Genomic DNA, 17776 nt, shown 5'->3' with positions numbered 1-17776 from the left:
GGGACCCACTAGTGGGTCACTCACGGACATTTTTATGGGTCCCTTTATGGGAACAACTGAACTAGATTATTTAAAGAAACATTCTCACTCAAACCACACATGCATTAAAGCTGCTCTAATTCATATCCGATTCTTATAGCCCCAACTTTATGGGCTGTCCTGCCATTCTCAGCAAAACATTTTCAGAATTGTACTCTCGACTGTACTAACTTCATGGTAAAAAATAACAGACGAGTGAGATTATATCTCATGTTTCATGGTAGGATTGTTATAGATTAGGCCACAGCACTTTGTGGCTTTACATACCCAAAAGCACTAATATCTCCTTTACAACAGTCAGGCTAGATATCATGACAGAAATTACTGCAACGCAAGACAAACGGTAAGAACGTGTTTAATGATATATATACACCAGAGGAATATAAACAAGACAAAAACAAATTAAGAAAGGGGTCAAATGGACCTCAGCTACAGCTATGAAGGAAAAATGTTGGATTTACTGTGGTCTCTTTACCACATCTGCCCCCTATTGACCACCCTGTGTAGTGTGTAGAGACCATGAAGCCACTGTTGTGTTTTATGAACATGTTATAGGCCTATGTTGAACGTTCAATCCTCCTTTCAGTTTCACAAACAAATCTAGACCGTTTTTCCATTAAAACGTTATAAAAAAAGATTGTAAAACAAAAATAAAATGATAATATGTACATTGTACAACTCCATTCATTTGGTCATTCTTCACCCATGGCTTTCTTGAGTATTTCTACCCTCGTCTCTTGGGCTTTCTCCTGAAACCTTTTGAAATCTGTGTCTCTCTTCTGTGAACGGAGGAAAAAAGGAATTAGAATTTCACCTGTAATATTATATTTTTCAAGTAAAGTGTATGGTTGGTAGTCTAGGTTTAAAATCTAAATAACAGCAATATTATGCACATGGACACTGACAGTTAAATTGTAAATGTATTTCATGGTGTAGGCCTACTCTGAGGAACATACAATGATGAAGTTCAATCTCTCTTTTTCTAGCTTGTAGAACTCCTCCACTGTCAGTTCCTCCACTTTCTTCTTCAGGGAAATGAAGTGGCAGCCTTTGGAATGATCTTTATGTTCCTTTCTGGAAAGAAAATAAGAACTGTTGGTGACGACCAACTCAAATGGAGTGATCTCATACAGTATATAAACCGTTTGTAAAGTAACTAAGTAGCCTAGATTTCTTTTTTTACTTTACATTTGCAAATTTCAGTACTTCTACTCCACTACATCTCAACAGGCAAATATTATAATTTTACTCCACAACAGTTTGAAAACTTTAGTTACTGCTATTTTCAAAAGATTTGGGTACATTTTATACATTTGACAACTTATGAAATGGGACATTTTGCATAATGAGTACTTTCTACTTTTGGTACTTTTATTGTGATACTAATAGGCTATTTGTGTTCATTTACTCAAGTAAATTTTGAATTACGGACTTTTATTTGTAACATTTCTACATTGAAGTATTGTTGATATTTTTGCTTAAGCAACATGCAAGTACTTTTCCCACCACTATATTATTGACAGTTTGAAACTGAACAGAGATAATATAATGTTATCTTACTCAGGGTCATCATCTGGCTCCCAGCCCTCCAGTTCTTTGAGACAGAAGAAACACATCGCAGTGTCTGGACTGTTGTCTGACGGGGTGTGGATAAAACCAGCTCGGGCCATCTGGAGAGAGGTGGAGGAAATCATATAGTAGCATAAATAAACAAACAGCTAACATGTCTCCAGAGTTAAGCACTTACACAACAAAATAGCCTAGATCAGGGGTCTTCAATGTTTTCAGGCCAGGTCTTCAATGTTTTCAGGCCAGGAACCCCTTATTTGAGAGAGAGATGAAGCAGGGACCCCCACAAACAACCTGTTCATAGATTCCATATAGTTTCATTGTTTGACAGCACAATCATCAGTGTATTTTGAATTTATGTCAATTTGAGTTTTCAGATATTTAACCACCTTGAACCGTCAATACTTAATAAGGTTGACCTTTCACTCTGTACTTGGTCTGCTCTTTTCCCCCTCTACAAAACCTCTTTGCCAAAAATAGCAGATCTACAAGCTCACAGCGAGGCGTTGTGAGCTTGTAGATCGGCTATTTCTGTCTAGTTCTCAGAATATGGACGCTATAGGTTCAAGTGGTTAATATAAAAAAGGAGAAAAAAACGTTTCTATCACACAAGGATTTGGAGGACCCCCTGTTGAAGACCCCTGGCCTAGATTATCAAGCTCAAAACTACAGCCTAATTTATTTTTTATTGACTCTGACATTTGCATATAAGTCAGCCTCGATCAAAGAAGTCAAGTCGAGTCTTGGTCCAAGGCTAGAATAAATCTGTCTGTAATGTAAGTAAGACAGGAAAGTAAATAAAAAACATACAAATCTCGGTAGGGAAAACTACAAAATAAGGTCGCAAAAACGAACATTTGTTCACATTTTCATCTTTCAGCCAACACAGTAATACATTTGATTTTTTTGTTGTCCTTTTGTCATCTATGGTTGTCGGTTTAGCAGCTAGGATTTGGCTTTGTTGTTAGCTAGAGCTAATGTAGCCATAGGCTAATGTTACAGCCAGTTTACTCACGTTTTCTGGTGTACAAGTACATCCTTCATCAAACGGCCACCCGGCGTACGTCTTTAGCCTGTTCTCGTAGAAGTATAGTTTTATTGCGTCGTCATTCAATAAGTCGGCCATGGTTAAAATCGGTAAAAATGCAATAATAAAATAATAAAACCGCCCGGGTCCACTCAAATGCGGGCGCTTGGCTTCACTTTCAGCGGTTTTGAAAATTCGAGTAATCTACGTTTGATTGGTCGATCTATGACCCGGACACACATTCGTCCTGTGTTGTTTCATGGGAAATGTAGTTCTTAACGCCTATTGGACGGGTGTGACACGCGCGGAACTTCGCATCCTGTCCTGTGTCAACAACAAGCAGTTGGATGAAGAAAGCAGTTTGGTGTCCCTCCCTGGACCATTAGAATCGATCACATTCAGCTACAGACTCGTGTGCTTTAGAGAGTGCAGTGTGGACTACATGTATGCATGGAAGGGAGGTGTGTTGTGGAGACCTGGGCACAGCTGGGCTGTTGCGCGCCGTCAACGCGCACAGCAAAAGTGCTGTCTATGGGGACAGATGTGCTGCTGTGTGCCTGTAGCGACGAGGTCCATGTCTTCAACAAGCAAGAGAAAAAACTCACGGCAAGTTTGCTTGTCCACATAGTTTGCTCTTGTCTGGATGTATCATCAATACATGAGATGACATTGTATTTGTGTCCTTTTACTGTTTTGATTTAATAATCTATTAGAAGTTTGCATAGGAAAAGGTACAGTTTCATGACAATACAGTTCACTGGTACAAGGTCAACACTCAGGAAATCACATGGCTTATGTACATATGAGATTCTTTTTAAAAAATCATAACATTGAATGTGAGACAGATAGAACACATAATATAGGTGGCTTGCCTTTTAGATTAGACATTTACCTACTAACCTGTTATTTTTCTTTTCATCTTATTGCAGGCTAGCCTCCTGTTCCCTTGTCCTTTGACTGATGTCATTCTGTGTCGGGATAAGCGCAGCCTCTATGCAGTTTGTGGCAGTGGGGTTTACTGTGTTAACTTGTCATCTCTGCTGTCTAGGTAAGGAGTGGACCTCTTTGTAGTAGACTACAGATCAGGATTATTATGCTACAGAGTACAGACAACAGACCTGGTCTCTCACATTGTATCTGTTTCTCTCACACAATCAAACATTTCTCAAAATTGCAATTGATGTGTTTTACATTGACTGTCTGTGCCTCCTTCAGTTTCACTGCTCTTGTCTTCGCCAGGGTTCCAAGCTCCTCGGTTAACCAATCCTCCAGGCCGGCTGTGTTTGAGATATCTTCTGACTGGCTGGCTGTCAAAGACGAAACAGTTTGTTCCTTGCTCATCGTGGGCACCGTTCTGCTGACCCTGTCAAAGAGAGACTCGGCATGGGGGTTTGCCCTCTACAAAATACCCTCCTCCATACAGTCAGCAGCTAGTGGGCACGAGAAAGTCACAGAGCTCAGCCTCTCTGTGGTGTCGGATGGTTCTCATGAGAACACAGAGCTAAACCAAAGGACTTGGCGTGGAAGGCGGCCAGTGCTTACTTGTGTCTATTCCAGTGATAACTCGCCACAATCTGCCAACCCATCTTCCTCCCCGTCGTTGCCTTCATCGCTGAGCGACGATGGCCATTGCCTCCTGCAGCCGATTCTCTTCAAGCTCCTGTTCGGAGTTGACGTGGCCCTTTCCAAATCGCCCATAATCCTCTGCGGCCTGCCTGACGGGCGCCTGTGTTCGTTCCCGCTGCGACTCCCGGGGTCGCGGGTCAGAGTCCTGCACAGCCTTGAGCAGCCGGTGGTGCTCATCGGAACGTCCACGGCTCCATCTGACGTGGAGACGGGCACGGAAGGCCCTCGGTGCTTGGTGGTGGTGGGCGGAGAGGGGAGGCTGCTGCTGGTCAGCACCCGTGAGGAGGGGGCAGAAGCAGGCGGGGGTAAGGTCGCCGGTTTCACAGAAGGGTTTGTCGCGGGCCCTGTTGAGTGTGGGTACGTCGATGAAGACCGTCTCTATTACAGCACTGGTTCAGACCTCCTCGCTCTGGACCTTGGCCCAGGAGGGAGTAATGCTGGGGGCCACAGGGAGAGGCAAAGCCTGGACCATGGTGAGGAGATGTCCAATGCCAAGACAGTAGCTCCTGTTGCCTTCCAGAGGCCTGCCAGTCTGAATGTCTGTGGAATTACCACCCTAACTGGACCTTCTCAAAGAAACGCAGGTAACCACATTAAAATCTCAAACCAAACACATACTGTATTTGACACTTGATTTAATTGTACTTGAGGATAAAGATAGGTCCTTAGCCTTCTTTAATCCGGGAGGAAATGTTTCAGCATGTGGATGTTACCATGACGGCGATGCATGCGCCGTACTGGCAGCGGTATCAGTGATATCAGAAATGTGGGCACTGTTTCACCTGTTTATGTCCATATATGGTGTTCCATGTCCTATGCCCATATATGGTGTTCCATGTCCAGGCCAGTATGTGACGTCAGTTCTATGATGTCAGTCAGAGGAGTGTAGACAGACAGACGGCGGACAAACAGACATTTCGTAAATAGATAATAGTTACATGGTTAGATTCCTCCTGACAACAGACCTGCACTGGGTCTCTAAAGGAATGAGTTACTAATATGCAATGATGCATGTATCACCATTAACAATTAAGTATGTTGTCATGTATTGCCATATGTCAAGTCAGAATAAGCTCCCATTACACTGGCACTATCATTTGTTTATGACTGTATGTATGACTGTTACTCATGTTTTATAGGATATTTTCTTGCACACATCTGAGGTATTCTGACATTAGTTTTTGAGTACGCTTTGTTTACATATTTGTTTTAATGTTTGATATTTTTCTCACTATGTGACTTCAAGAATGATTGGGAAGATCATTTCTCCCACTCTACTACACCTGTAAAATAGTGATGTGACAAATAAAGTTGACGTTAAATACATGTGATAGTACATAAACCTTGGTTGGTACTGTAACTTTATGGCTGAGGAACTGTGTGGCGATCACTTGATATCAAAAGCTGATAGATTGACTAACAACAGACCAGTTGAATTAATAGCTGCTTGGCAACTACTAAAGTACTGTTAGCACTTAGTACTGCCTGACGCTCATGAACGCAACATGTCCCCTGGCCACTCTTTGCTGAGCATTAGAGATGTTTGGTCTCTCACGTGAGAGATCTTGGGATTGCAGCTTTAATTGGATAAAGGTGCTTAATCTTAGATGTTGCTCATTTTATTTTTGTCTTTCTTTTTCTTGGCAAGATTATGTGTTTTTGTTTTAGTCAGTGCTACGTGTGTGTCAAAGTCAAGTATTATATGTCTTTGTGCTGTATTGCTTAGGATCTTCATATTCACACACTAAGCTGTATGTCTGCATTACTGACTTTTGTCATTGCTGTCGTGTACCTGATCAGCAGGTGCAGTGCAGCTGGTAGGGCTGTCTTCCAGAGGTAGGCTCCAGAGGATTACCCTGCCAAAGAGAAGAGATGACAGAGACTTACCCAGCCTACCTTCATCACAGGTGGGCCAAAGGATCAGAGACCTGCTGGCAGCTATTGGAGATGTGTGTGACAGGTATCTCAAATTTCATTCACTCTGAAGGCCCTGACACCCTGAAAGCGTCACTGCGAGCGTCGCTGACACGTATCAAGTTTAACTTTTTCACATTGGAAGGGTGTTTAAGAGTCTATGTGGCTGCACCACAATTATTAATAATCTTAACCGTATCATACATGAATACAGAAATACACACATCTGAATTATTTTATTTGGATCTACTGAGCCTTGATGCTCCAAAATAGAACCGTGCTCTGAAAGACAACACTTGTTTTTTTTTTAAAGATTTGTTTTTGGGCTTTTTATGCCTTTATTTGATAGGACAGTAGGCTGACAGGAAATGGGGAGAGAGATGGGGAATGACATGTGGCAAAGGTCGTCCGGATCGGGAATCGAACCGGCGACACCAGCAGGCATCATAGCCTAGTATGTGGTATGCGCCTTGACCACCAGGCCAGCGGGTGCCCCAAGACACCAAGACAACAAGACAACACTTGTTGAAGTGTCTGTCCATTTGACTCTTCCAGTGTCAAACAGTGGGTGTATTTGATGACGCGCGTGCGTCTGATGCTTACAACGTGTCAGGGCTTATACTTGTGATTGTGCATTCTCTGATGAGACCGATTTAGTACAGCCAAAAATATCTATTTTGTTCATGTGAACCTGAGCCTCTGTTCTTCAGGGCTTCAGTGCTGAAAAGGACCATCCAGGACAAAAATGACATCCTACGCCACCTGAATCAGGTCCTCAACATTAGCGGCCTGATGTTAGCCAATCCCAACGGTGAACCACAGATTCCTGTCCAGGAGAAGCCAATCAGATGTCACGCTGTGCCCAGGTGGAACAGGTTGCTGCAGCAGGACTCCTTGAACCTGACCTGTGTTCTGGAAAACTCCAGTTGTTATGTTTTAGAACACGGCTGGTCCTTCTGTGTCACCGTTCTACCACTCTCCTATTCCCCCGCCGTGGCCGCAAAGAGCACCTCGAGAACTTTCACGTTCCCCTTCAGCTCTCTCCACCCGGGGGAGAGGTTTGAAGTGTCGCTGCCCCTTGCAGCTGTAGGCGACGTCACTTTTCCCGTGACGGTGTGCTGCACACTTATCTTCTCGCTGGAAAGCCTGCTGGCCCATGGACACGCCGTTGCTGCACCTCGTCCGGGACTGGACACTAGCTGCGTCAGCTTGGCGCTGGAGACGTTGACGGTGGATTGGTTGGACGCCCTGCAACTGGGCGTAACCTCCTCCACCGATACCGCCGCCGTGGACGCGATCCAAGGTTTTCTAAGCACTCGCAGGGGTAGAGGAACTAGCAGGCTAGTGGGAGGAACAGAACACGAGAGGGAACACTATGCGGCGTGCATTAGGGTGTCATCAGAGCTGCTGAGTGCCACAGTGGGGCCGGACACACTCGAAGTGGATCCTAAAAGGCCAACGCTGGCTCCCACACATCTATGCGTCTCTGTGCTGCACTGGCTGCTCTCCCAAAGTCCTGGGAGAGGCGAGATGGGGTCCTGTGTAGACAGGAGTGCACAGGGACTCTCAGTGGTCCATGCCCGGGGCCCAGGGGGGCACACAGTCAAACTGACCGCAAAGGAGGTTTGTGGCCGATGTATTTAATCTTGTCTCTGGAAGCACTATAATGAGACACTGTATAATAATGTGTGTTTATTTGCACAGTACCAAAACATGAAAGTGAAATGATCGGGGGGAGTGCACTGCTATTACAAACTACACAAATGAGATCAAAACCTCTTTATGAAAATAACTACTCCTGCAGGTAACTACAGGTTTAGAGATGGTGGAGAAGGCAGAGACGCCACTGCGTGCAGTGGAGGTACAGATTGAAAGCTCTTCGATGGCTGCTGTGTGCGGACTGCACCATGCAGTGTTACGCCGTCTACAGGTACACACACATGCGCACGCACACACACACACACACACACACACACACACACACACACACACACACACACACACACACACACACACACACACACACACACACACACTCTCTCTCTCTCTCTCAGACTGTACAATTAATCAGGCTGTACAATTCAAATCAAATGTGTTATCCTATATTGTAATTTTAGAATGTCATTGCCTTGACAATGGGTTTTGAAATGCCTGTTCAATTTGAAGTCAAGGGGAGAGACAAAAAGTGTAGTCGTTTTGTTATCGACGACAAATTATTAATTAAGTAATATTAAGAAATATTTCTGCCATCTAGCAAAAACAATCAGTTTAGCCAATTGTACAGACACAAACACATGTACAGAAATATACAGTATCATGTTTGAATAGTATTACATTTTAGAAAGAGTATAACAATATTCATTTCTTCTGCTTCTTTTCCTGTTAGACACTGCTGCAGAGAGCTCCTGAAGAGGTTGTCCCCACTGTCAGAGTTGAGGGCTTGGGTCTGAGACAGGCCCTGCACAGGGCTGAGGTAAGACCTACTCAGTCCTTTATACTTGTTAAGACCTTAGTGGTAACATAATGGTGGTCTGGTCTGTTTTCTATAGCTCATCGAGTACGACTCACAAGGGAATATACAGTATATTTTATGACATCACACTGACATCACTCCCGTACAGAAGGAAGGTTACGGAAGGAAGGAAGGAAGGAAGGAAGGTCACTCAAGCGACACGTTTTTTCAGAGTATATGCGACCTTCGGTCGCAATAACGGACCTTGATATGAAAAGGGTTGAAAACCACCGCAATAGGCCATTGGCACCCTGATTATTTCTTATTGTTGCTGTTATCCATACATCTCCCTCTTACGTTGTTTTAACAACTGAATTCTCCCATCAGGCCATGTTGCAGCAGCTCCAGCAGTGTCGTATCCCAGAGGCCTTTGGGGTGGTCTCGTCGGGAGGGCAGATGACCCAGACTCTTCTCAGTGTCTACCGACAGCTAAGAGAGAATCCTCTCCTTATTATGTAACACGTATGATTCTCAGTCATGCATACACAAACCTAAGACTGTCTTTCTCGCTCCATTCTACAAAATATATTTCACACCATGGCACCTCAGGGGCTCTGTAGCATTCCTTATCTTAGCTGCAAATGGAAAGATTAGGTGTTTGTACATGGTCATGGTAAACTGTATTTTGTTTGTATGATTGTATGATTTTATAGTGGATGGCAACCAAACCTACAGTACTGTAAAAAGAATGCCTTGAACTAATATTTCATAAAGTATAACTACTTTCAGTATGAAGGCCTTTTATTTCTGAATCCACCTGAGTGCCTGGACATGGATTTTTGTGGGTCTGTGGCACATTTATTTGGGCATTTGTCTCATTTGTTAATATATAACAAGGTGCATATTGTCTCATTGTCTTCCTCAGTAAGAGCAATTACTTCTCATACCGATGCGGTGGCCAGAGTTGCATAGTGTGCTTATGAGGTAACCTGAATTGAGTAACTTGTAAAATGTTGAAAACCTCACCTCACAGAGCAGAATGCCATTTTTGGGAGGGTTTGACCATGGTTCGAGTGGTTAGTGTCTGCCCTGAGACTGGGAGGCCATACCGAAGACTATAAAAATGGTAACCAATGTCTCCCTGCTTCACAATTAGCATCAATGGTTGTATTGGGGTAGGTCCATGTGACATACATGACACATACTAGTGTCATGTCCATGGGGGTGTACCTGTAAATCAAGCTACCTCACGCTACAGTAACAGTAGATCCTGACCTGTGGGCCACGTGTCTCGGGATCCGCAGGTTCCCCAGGCTACTTACTTACTTGACAATCTCAGTATTCAGATGCCATGAGACGGCCATACTGAAATAAAACATCACTTGTCATACAGGATTTTTTTCTTTTAATGTATTTATTGCTTTTATATTTTATTTATGTCTGTGTTCATGAAGAGTCCAATAAGAAATCTGGATGGAAAACATAACATAAGAACAAATGAAAAAGATCAGCATCAACTAGTGAGTTGCAAACCAGTGCAGCGACTAAATAGTCCTACCATGCAGGCAGTGGTCTCTATGGTTACGGTCTACTGTTCGTACTGTAGACCTGCCTGTTCTGTGCTAGAAACCCAATCGTGTCTGACTGCTAATAAGCTTAGAAACCCAATCATTCCTGACTGTTAATGAGCATATCCTCTGACAGCACTATCATACTAATGAACCCGACCCTCGCTAGAAGGTGACCTCATGCAATATGGTGACCACCTCTGTCTCAAATGGCACCCACGTTCCCAGGGACTCCCCAGAGCTCTGAGTGGATGAGTGAATGGTCTGCTTTTTCCCCGAAAGGTCATCACATACTTCTGTTGTGACACGTTGCCTTTGACCGACTCCAAATTCACACCGTCACTCAAATAATACCTGTCAGGATTGGCAAAATGAGAAATGGACGAGGGCGAAGCAGAAAAGGGGAATGATAAATCATAAGAACTAGTTACAAGTTGAAATGCAGATGAATGGTCAGAGCTTCTTGATTTCTTCTCGAATGCTAGACAGATTTTTTTGCTGGAAGAAAAAGAAAATTGGAAATGTGTTTGGTCCTGGTATGCTATTTGGGAAATCAACATCAGTGACTAATCCCCACACGTTATTATGAGTTCTTGAGAGAATTAAGTTAAAACATTTGATAAAATTCTGTCGGAAGGCAAGTGTAAGGTTTGATCACACTGATACTGCAGTTCTGAAATCAAATCGATAAAAAAAAGAAAAAAACGATTCAGTTCATCAAGGCTCTTCTTGGCTGAATATGTGAGGTCTCTCCTCACACACACGCACACACACACACACACACACACACTCCTCTCTCATTCCCTCGTAACAAATAGTTCTCTCTCTGCTGTGGCATGGTAGAGACTGCACCTAGTCACTGATGATAAATGTCCTTTACTCCAAAACGCAACCAAGCGCAGCTAAAGACAAGCCCTGCGATCCTGGCCTGCGGTGATCGCTGATTAGCGGCCACCCTCTACCTTGACATGGGGGGTCAGAGGTCCAGTCTTGGGTCAATACTCCCACAAGGCTCCGATGCTGGGGCCGAGGCCATCTCCCTTCAGGTTGCCTCCCGGGTCTCCGCGCAGGTACTTGCCGTTCTTGCGTCGGATGGCGAAGCGCCCGCGCTCCAGGAACTCAAAGATGAAGTCCTCCGGGGTCTCGCCGTCTGAACACACGAGCCCAGCGCTGTTCGTGTACCAGTACTGGCCGGTCACGCCTTGAGGGTCGGACAGAGAGAGAGTGGGAGAGGGATCAGTCACGCCGATGATCGATGACTTAACGATTGGGGGAGGTGGTACTGATACTGTAACTAGAGGCCAGTAATATGAACTGTGTGTGTGTGTGTGTGTGTGTGTGTGTGTGTGTGTGTGTGTGTGTGTGTGTGTGTGTGTGTGTGTGTGTGTGTGTGTGTGTGTGTGTGTGTGTGTGTGTGTGTGTGTGTGTGTGTGTGTGTGTGTGTGTGTGTGTGTGTGTGTGTGCGTGTTAGATGAGACAGAAAGTAATATCACTTTGTTGAAGGAACATTTTTTTTAGGACTTGCATCTTTGTGGGTGCAATTGACTATCGATCAGTCTATCAAGCTGTGTGTGCGTGTGTATGTACGAACCTCTAATGTGATATGCCCCGTTGCTGTGTTGCAAGGTGAAGATGTCATAGACGGATCGTCCAGCATCGAGCGTGTTGGAGTTCTTGTGGTGGCAGATGAACCCGGTGTCTCCTCTCAGAATCAGCATGGGCCGGTTAATCATTTTCAGAATCAACAGCTCATCCTCACCTGACCAACAGATGGCAGCAGAGGGACAAAGAGTTAGCCAAAGAGGGAGTGCAGAGCAGACTGAGGAATGGTGTAGTTGTTGTGTATCTATTCTGCATCTAGTTTAAGGCAAGTCCCAAATTCAGAATGAACATTTTTATTGCTTCTGGCTGGGGGTCCCTGGAACAAAATATTTTGAGATAGGGGTCCGCGGCCAAACACATATCATTTTGGGGTCCTTGACATGACAAAGTTTGAGAACCACCGATATAGGCCGATTCTGCAAATGTCTTCTAAATCCTAACAGTTTTCTGTTGCTATATCAGTGGTTCTCAAACAAGGACCCCCAAAATGATATATGTTTGGCCGCAGACCCCCTTCTCAAAGATGTTGTTCCAGGGAGCCCCAGAAGCAAAGATTTGAGTTAAAAATGTTCACTCTAAATTTGGGTCTTGCTAGATTCGAATACCACTTGTGTAGTAGCATAGAGCTCTGGTTCTCAAACAGTGGGTTGGGACCCATTTTTGGGGGGGTCGCAGACAGATATTTATGGGTCCCTTTGTTTTTTGGATCCTACATTTAGTTTTTTAAGTATTCAAAATATTTCCAAAAAACATTCCCAAAAAAAGCTTATTTATTTCATTAATTTTGTCAGTAATTTCATGAAGAAATGAAAGAAAAATTAAAGATTCCATTAATTAGAAAACAAAATGTTTAAAAAGTAGTGAAAATAGCCGATCTACAAGGGACAGATGCCTTTGGATACTTCTGTAGTTTTGATTAACTGGAGCATGCTGACAAACATGAAGAACAATGTCTTCTGGAGTTTTAATATCAGTGGATGGAATTGCTTCCCAATTCTTACCTATGGCGTCACTGACAGCAAGGAGTTGGCCATTCTTCTTAATGCAGACGTATTTGCCATTGTTGGCTCTTAGCGCCACCCGGTGGCCTATCCACTCCAGTGCAAAAAAACTGTTTTCTGATCTGTAGTCAAACAACACAGGGGTAGAAACACATTTCACATAAACTCTATTTGACATACAGTAGCACATGCTTAACAGATACTCTCTCTGCCTATCATTGCTATTTCAATTATATATTGTTTATGTGTAGCATTTATTACATGCTGTAAACAAAGTTTCCCTTATTATACAGTAGGCTATGGCTGTTATCACTCCTTAGTCTATATCTGCAGTATTGGGCAGGGCCGTGCTGGGCCCCTGATTCAGCCCGGGAAAAAGAGTTGGAGAGGCCCTCATTTTTATTTCTTTTTTACATATTTCGTCGTTGTCGGGTGGAAACCTTATATGTCCAAAACCGTTTGTTTTGTATTTATCATTTTAAAAATGAATTAAACTAGTGAAAACAGCCGATCTACAAGCACACAATGCCTCGCACCGCGAGGCGTTGTGTGCTTGTAGATCTGCTGTTTTCACTACTTTTGTGCAACGGCCTTGTATGATGAAGCAGGGCTTTGCTTTGCGAAAAACTTTATACATTTGAAACTTGGAGATACGAGGTTTCTGCCCGACAGTGACAATTTACTTTGTTGGCCGCACAGCCCCCAAAATGGAACGAAGGCCGACATTTTTTTTTTCTTTTCCTAATGGCCGGCCTGGACCGGCCGGGAATGAACCGGCCGTTCGGGAGTTGTCCCGCTTTTCCCAATGGCCAGCATGTCCCTGGTATTGGGTGCCTCAGTCTTTGTAATGTTGACGTCAACTGTGAAACTCTAGGCTACATTGTAATTATTGCCTTTTCATCCTACAATACCTTAATTGAAAAGTACAATCACTGATTTTATTGAATGAATAAGCTACCCGGTTACAGTATCTTTCACTAGGTGTGCCTAGGTGAAACCAATTAATGATGGGTGAATACCTTTCATGGCCACTGAACAAGAGGGCTACACAATATTGGCTACAAATGAAAGATGGCAAATTATATATAAAACCTTTCTCTATTTGTTTGTACTGTAGTCCAGAGATTCTGTGCATCCATACTAGTCGTGATAAGGTCATTGCATTAGTACTATTGGTAGTAGATAGGGCTGTCATAATTATTACATAATCGTCTAATCGCAATTATTTCAGGTAATCGCAATTATGTTGCATAATCGTTTCTATGTTGAGAAATGTTAATATAGTTTCAAACACTTTCAAAAAGTATTGGAAATAGCAGATCCACAAGCTCACAACGCGCCGCGATGCGACGCGCTGTGAGCTTGTAGATCGGCTATTTCCACTATCAATGTTCTTTTTTAAGTATAAAGTTGTCAAATATGTCATTAATTTCTTTGTTTATTTAGGTTATGTGTCATAATTGCCATATGTGCAACTTCAAAGCCTAAAAGCCAAACAGAAATGTAATTGTCAACAACAAAAACACAATTAAATCGTCAATTGCAATTATTTGAGTGACATTATTTGAGTGACAATCATGTAAAATGTCATAATCGTGACAGCCCTAGTAGCAGATGTTAGATGATGTCTCCTCACACTTCAGTGGCGGTGGTCTGGATGCCTCCGTGACCCACCAGGTCCCAGTAGCAGCCCTGGCTGGTACGGAATGTACACTTCTTGGTCTCCTTGTCAATCTCCATCTGGAACGTCTCCATGTCCGTCTCATCCTCCTGATTGGCCGAGAGGCTCACTCCTGCAAAGAGCATATGGGATTGGAGAGGGTTGTGTTTAAGTGACTGAAACCGAAAAACGTGAGCTAAAAAATAAGTTTGTCCTATATTACAGTCATTTGTTTCTCCTTGTTGACGCTGCAGACCACGGAAGCCTAGTCATTGTTGTAAGTCGGTGTTTATTTATAGATTTTTGCAAATTAAGGATGTAAGAAAACTGATGAATCACTACTTCACCAAATGGAAACTAGGCATGGCTTAGAACCATGGACTGCTGGGGTTTTCATTAACCACCGATGAATCTTTATGAAAGTGTGAGGCACGCACAACATGCATGTAACTAAAATACAGTAGTACGCCAGTTGAATTCAAAATCTTCGCTGTATAGTATTTTTGAGCGGTGCAAACCGCTCCTACGTTTCACTCTGTTTTAGTACGGAATGTATTAGTATTCCCCAATCTGTGGTCATACCAGGGCCGGATCTAGCCTTTAGCACTAGATGGGGCAAGAAGAAATGATAGGGGGGTCACCTCCAGCCCATGCCGCAAAGCCGAAATGCATAGAAAACTAAGCATTTTGGCACACCTATAACACGCAATACAAACAACAGGTCTTACACCTATCTATCTATCTATCTATCTCTCTAATATTTTATCATTTTGGGGTGTCCGGTGGCCTACTGGTCAAGGCGCATACCACATTGGCACCGCCACATAGGCATGGTTGCCGCGGCGTCGCCGGTTCGATTCCCGATTCGGATAACGTTTACCGCATGTCACTCCCCATTTCCTGTCAACCTCCCTTGGTCAATAAAGGCAAAAAGCCCCCAAAAAATTAAATTATAATATTTTATCGGTTTATCTATCCATCTACCTAGCTGTAGCGTAACATTTCAAATAGTTTAATATCTTTGAAATGTTAGATTTTTGCATGTTTGGTGGGGCAGACAGGGCATTTAGGGGGGCATTGCCCCCCCCCCCTTGCCTATGCCTAGATCCGGCCCTGACTCATACACAAAGTAACTGATGTCATGGACAGAATGACCCATTTAAGGAGATATAATAATTACCTATATTATCCCACAGGGGAAATTCAGTTTCAGCTTAACCCAACTGAGTGCTGCCCACAAGGAGAGCGGGGGAGGGGAGCAGTTAAGGGTCAGGTGTCTTGCTCATGCTCATGGACACTTCGACACATAGCTGGAATCGTACCTGGGACCTCCGGAGTCCTAGGCATCTAACCATTCAGCTATGGCTGTGTGTTGTGTTTGCACCACTCACTTAATTTTCAACCTACCAAACCGCGATATTATCCTATTCCTAAATGTTTGTAGTACAATAAACGGCGGTTGTCGTCAGTCACTCAACCGTGATGCAGATTGAGGAGGACTAAATCCCGCATTAGATGGATCTCCGAATATCCCTGAATCATTTTCCTAATCCAAGGACAACACTGATCCATGCGCGTTACCCCTTTATCTCTTCCGCTCCCCCCCCTTACCACCCTTTATTCTCTTTGCCCCCTCCCCCCTTTACATTCTTCTTTATTTCTCTCTCTCCCTCCCTCACTCCTTCCTTCCACCCTCTCTACCCCCCTCCTCCCCACGGCACCCCCCCTGTCACAGCAGGTCTCTGACATAATCAGCTTTGGAGTACCAGCCGCCCCAATCCTTCAATCCCCTCAATGAAAGAATAAAAGAACCCAACAAAAAATGATAATCAGGAAAATACCAGAGGATTTTGCAGTCCATGCTTGGCAGGATGTACAGATAATTACCTGCCCCTCTCGACCCCTGTGCCAACTAAGACGTGAGCGTTCAGTTGTGAGGAGGAGAACACGCGCTGAAAAGAAATACTTGGACGCTGATCTGCGTTCATATGCCACAGCCTATCAGAGGCAGCACAGCCACCCGCCCGCGCTGTTATTCTAAGTCAGTGGCTCTCAACCTTTTCAGGCCACGACCCCCAAAATAATCATATTTTAACTGGGGACCCTGACAAGCACCAAGAGTTGAGGCATAACGTTTTGTATGACACGGTTCTATTGTGAAAATATCTACATGCTCACAACGCATGTAGATCGGCTATTTTCACAATTTCCGCCTCTAATATTTGACAATTTGGACAATGTTTAATTTGTCATTTTAGAAGCATTAAAAAGTCCTTAAATTGTCACTCTAGAAATGTGCAGACACTTAAACATTATGTTGGTTTGTTTACTGTTGAGTGAGAAAACAATGTTTCACATTAAGTTAATCATCTGGGGACCCCACCCAAAATAACCTGTGGGTCCCGACCCGCAGGTTGAGAACCACTGTTCTAAGTCAATCCTCTTAAGTAAATATATAGTGACTTGGTGTAACCAATTAAGTTAACATTCATTTCAATTTCATTTGAATTCTCAAAGTCACCCTCCTATACTATGCAGCCATGCACTGGCCTTCAGATGCCCGTCATCCACTCTCATTCCAGCTCAATGTCATGCTTTGTTTACCAGTCCAGTGTGTCTATTTCACACTAATTCAGCCCAGATATGATCCGCGGACAGGGCTCAGCTGGGGCCTCGCGACGACCATCTGATAGACCAGAGAGAAAAGAGACGGAAGACGGCGGAGGAGAAGAAATGGAGAACAACAACAGAGAGAGAGAGATTGGATTGGGGGGGTGGAATCTGAGACAGGAATCTGCAGGATATCACTAGCTGCGTTGAAGACACGCTTTATCACAGAGGCCATCTCTGACACCTCAGCTGGTCAAGCATACCGACCAAGATGTTGTAACCACACTCGCTGACGGCTAATTCATACTTATTGTATGGCTTGTATATGGCTGTGCTGCCCCAAAATGTGTTTGTTTGTAGTTGAAAATTAGCAGTATTGGGGCGAACTACACAGCCATATGACAAAGTATCAATTAGGTTTTACTGTAAGCCATTGGGCGCTCACACACAGACGGATACAAGCCACACACATGCATGCAAACGCTTACACATTTGTACAGACAGATACCAGCACACAGCTTTATGCCTGGGCATGAAGCGTTCCCTCAATCTCACACACACACACACACACACACACACACACACACACACACACACACACACACACACACACACACACAGTCAGGGACGTGCAGAGAATGTTAGATAGGCAGGGGCTGACATTTCTAAAAGGGCCTTTTGGTAGAAATGTTGAAAATAGCCGACCTC

General features: G+C 43.8%; 4 protein-coding genes across 4 annotated transcripts in view; 1 reads left to right on the top strand and 3 right to left on the bottom strand.

Annotated features, from left to right (window-relative positions):
* The window catches only part of LOC308302755 (cytohesin-3-like), a gene marked incomplete at its 5' end in the record, with an annotated part of 171421 nt that overhangs the window by 107579 nt on the left and 46066 nt on the right, over nucleotides 1-17776 (bottom strand). The gene's annotated exons all lie outside the window — the stretch shown is intronic.
* Nucleotides 620-2754, bottom strand: birc5a (baculoviral IAP repeat containing 5a). The gene is made up of 4 exons (XM_080747590.1): nucleotides 2624-2754; nucleotides 1600-1709; nucleotides 996-1113; nucleotides 620-818 (listed from the first exon to the last, which is right to left on the bottom strand). The coding sequence occupies exons 1-4, from the start codon at nucleotides 2732-2734 to the stop codon at nucleotides 732-734; spliced, it is 426 nt and encodes a 141-aa protein (XP_080603716.1). The 5' UTR covers nucleotides 2735-2754; the 3' UTR covers nucleotides 620-731.
* Nucleotides 3167-9186, top strand: faap100 (FA core complex associated protein 100; the record flags this gene model as incomplete). Its single annotated transcript, XM_080748307.1, has 8 exons — nucleotides 3167-3241; nucleotides 3565-3683; nucleotides 3851-4845; nucleotides 6062-6221; nucleotides 6886-7798; nucleotides 7980-8105; nucleotides 8562-8648; nucleotides 9015-9186. 8 exons carry the CDS (start codon nucleotides 3167-3169, stop codon nucleotides 9144-9146), a joined length of 2607 nt encoding a protein of 868 aa, XP_080604433.1. The 3' UTR covers nucleotides 9147-9186.
* The window catches only part of fscn2b (fascin actin-bundling protein 2b, retinal), a gene marked incomplete at both ends in the record, with an annotated part of 27058 nt that continues 20472 nt past the window's right edge, over nucleotides 11191-17776 (bottom strand). The window contains 4 exons of the mRNA XM_080747071.1: nucleotides 11191-11396; nucleotides 11787-11954; nucleotides 12799-12920; nucleotides 14435-14591. Coding sequence (XP_080603197.1) covers nucleotides 11191-11396; nucleotides 11787-11954; nucleotides 12799-12920; nucleotides 14435-14591 — 653 coding nt within the window. The remainder of the gene's footprint in view (nucleotides 11397-11786; nucleotides 11955-12798; nucleotides 12921-14434; nucleotides 14592-17776) is intronic.

The sequence above is a fragment of the Nannobrachium achirus genome, assembly GCF_963921795.1.
Source record: "Nannobrachium achirus genome assembly, chromosome: 18".
NCBI classification, from domain to species: Eukaryota; Metazoa; Chordata; class Actinopteri; order Myctophiformes; family Myctophidae; genus Nannobrachium; species Nannobrachium achirus.
Note: the sequence above shows the minus strand (reverse complement) of the source record. Positions and strands in the feature narration are given on the sequence as shown.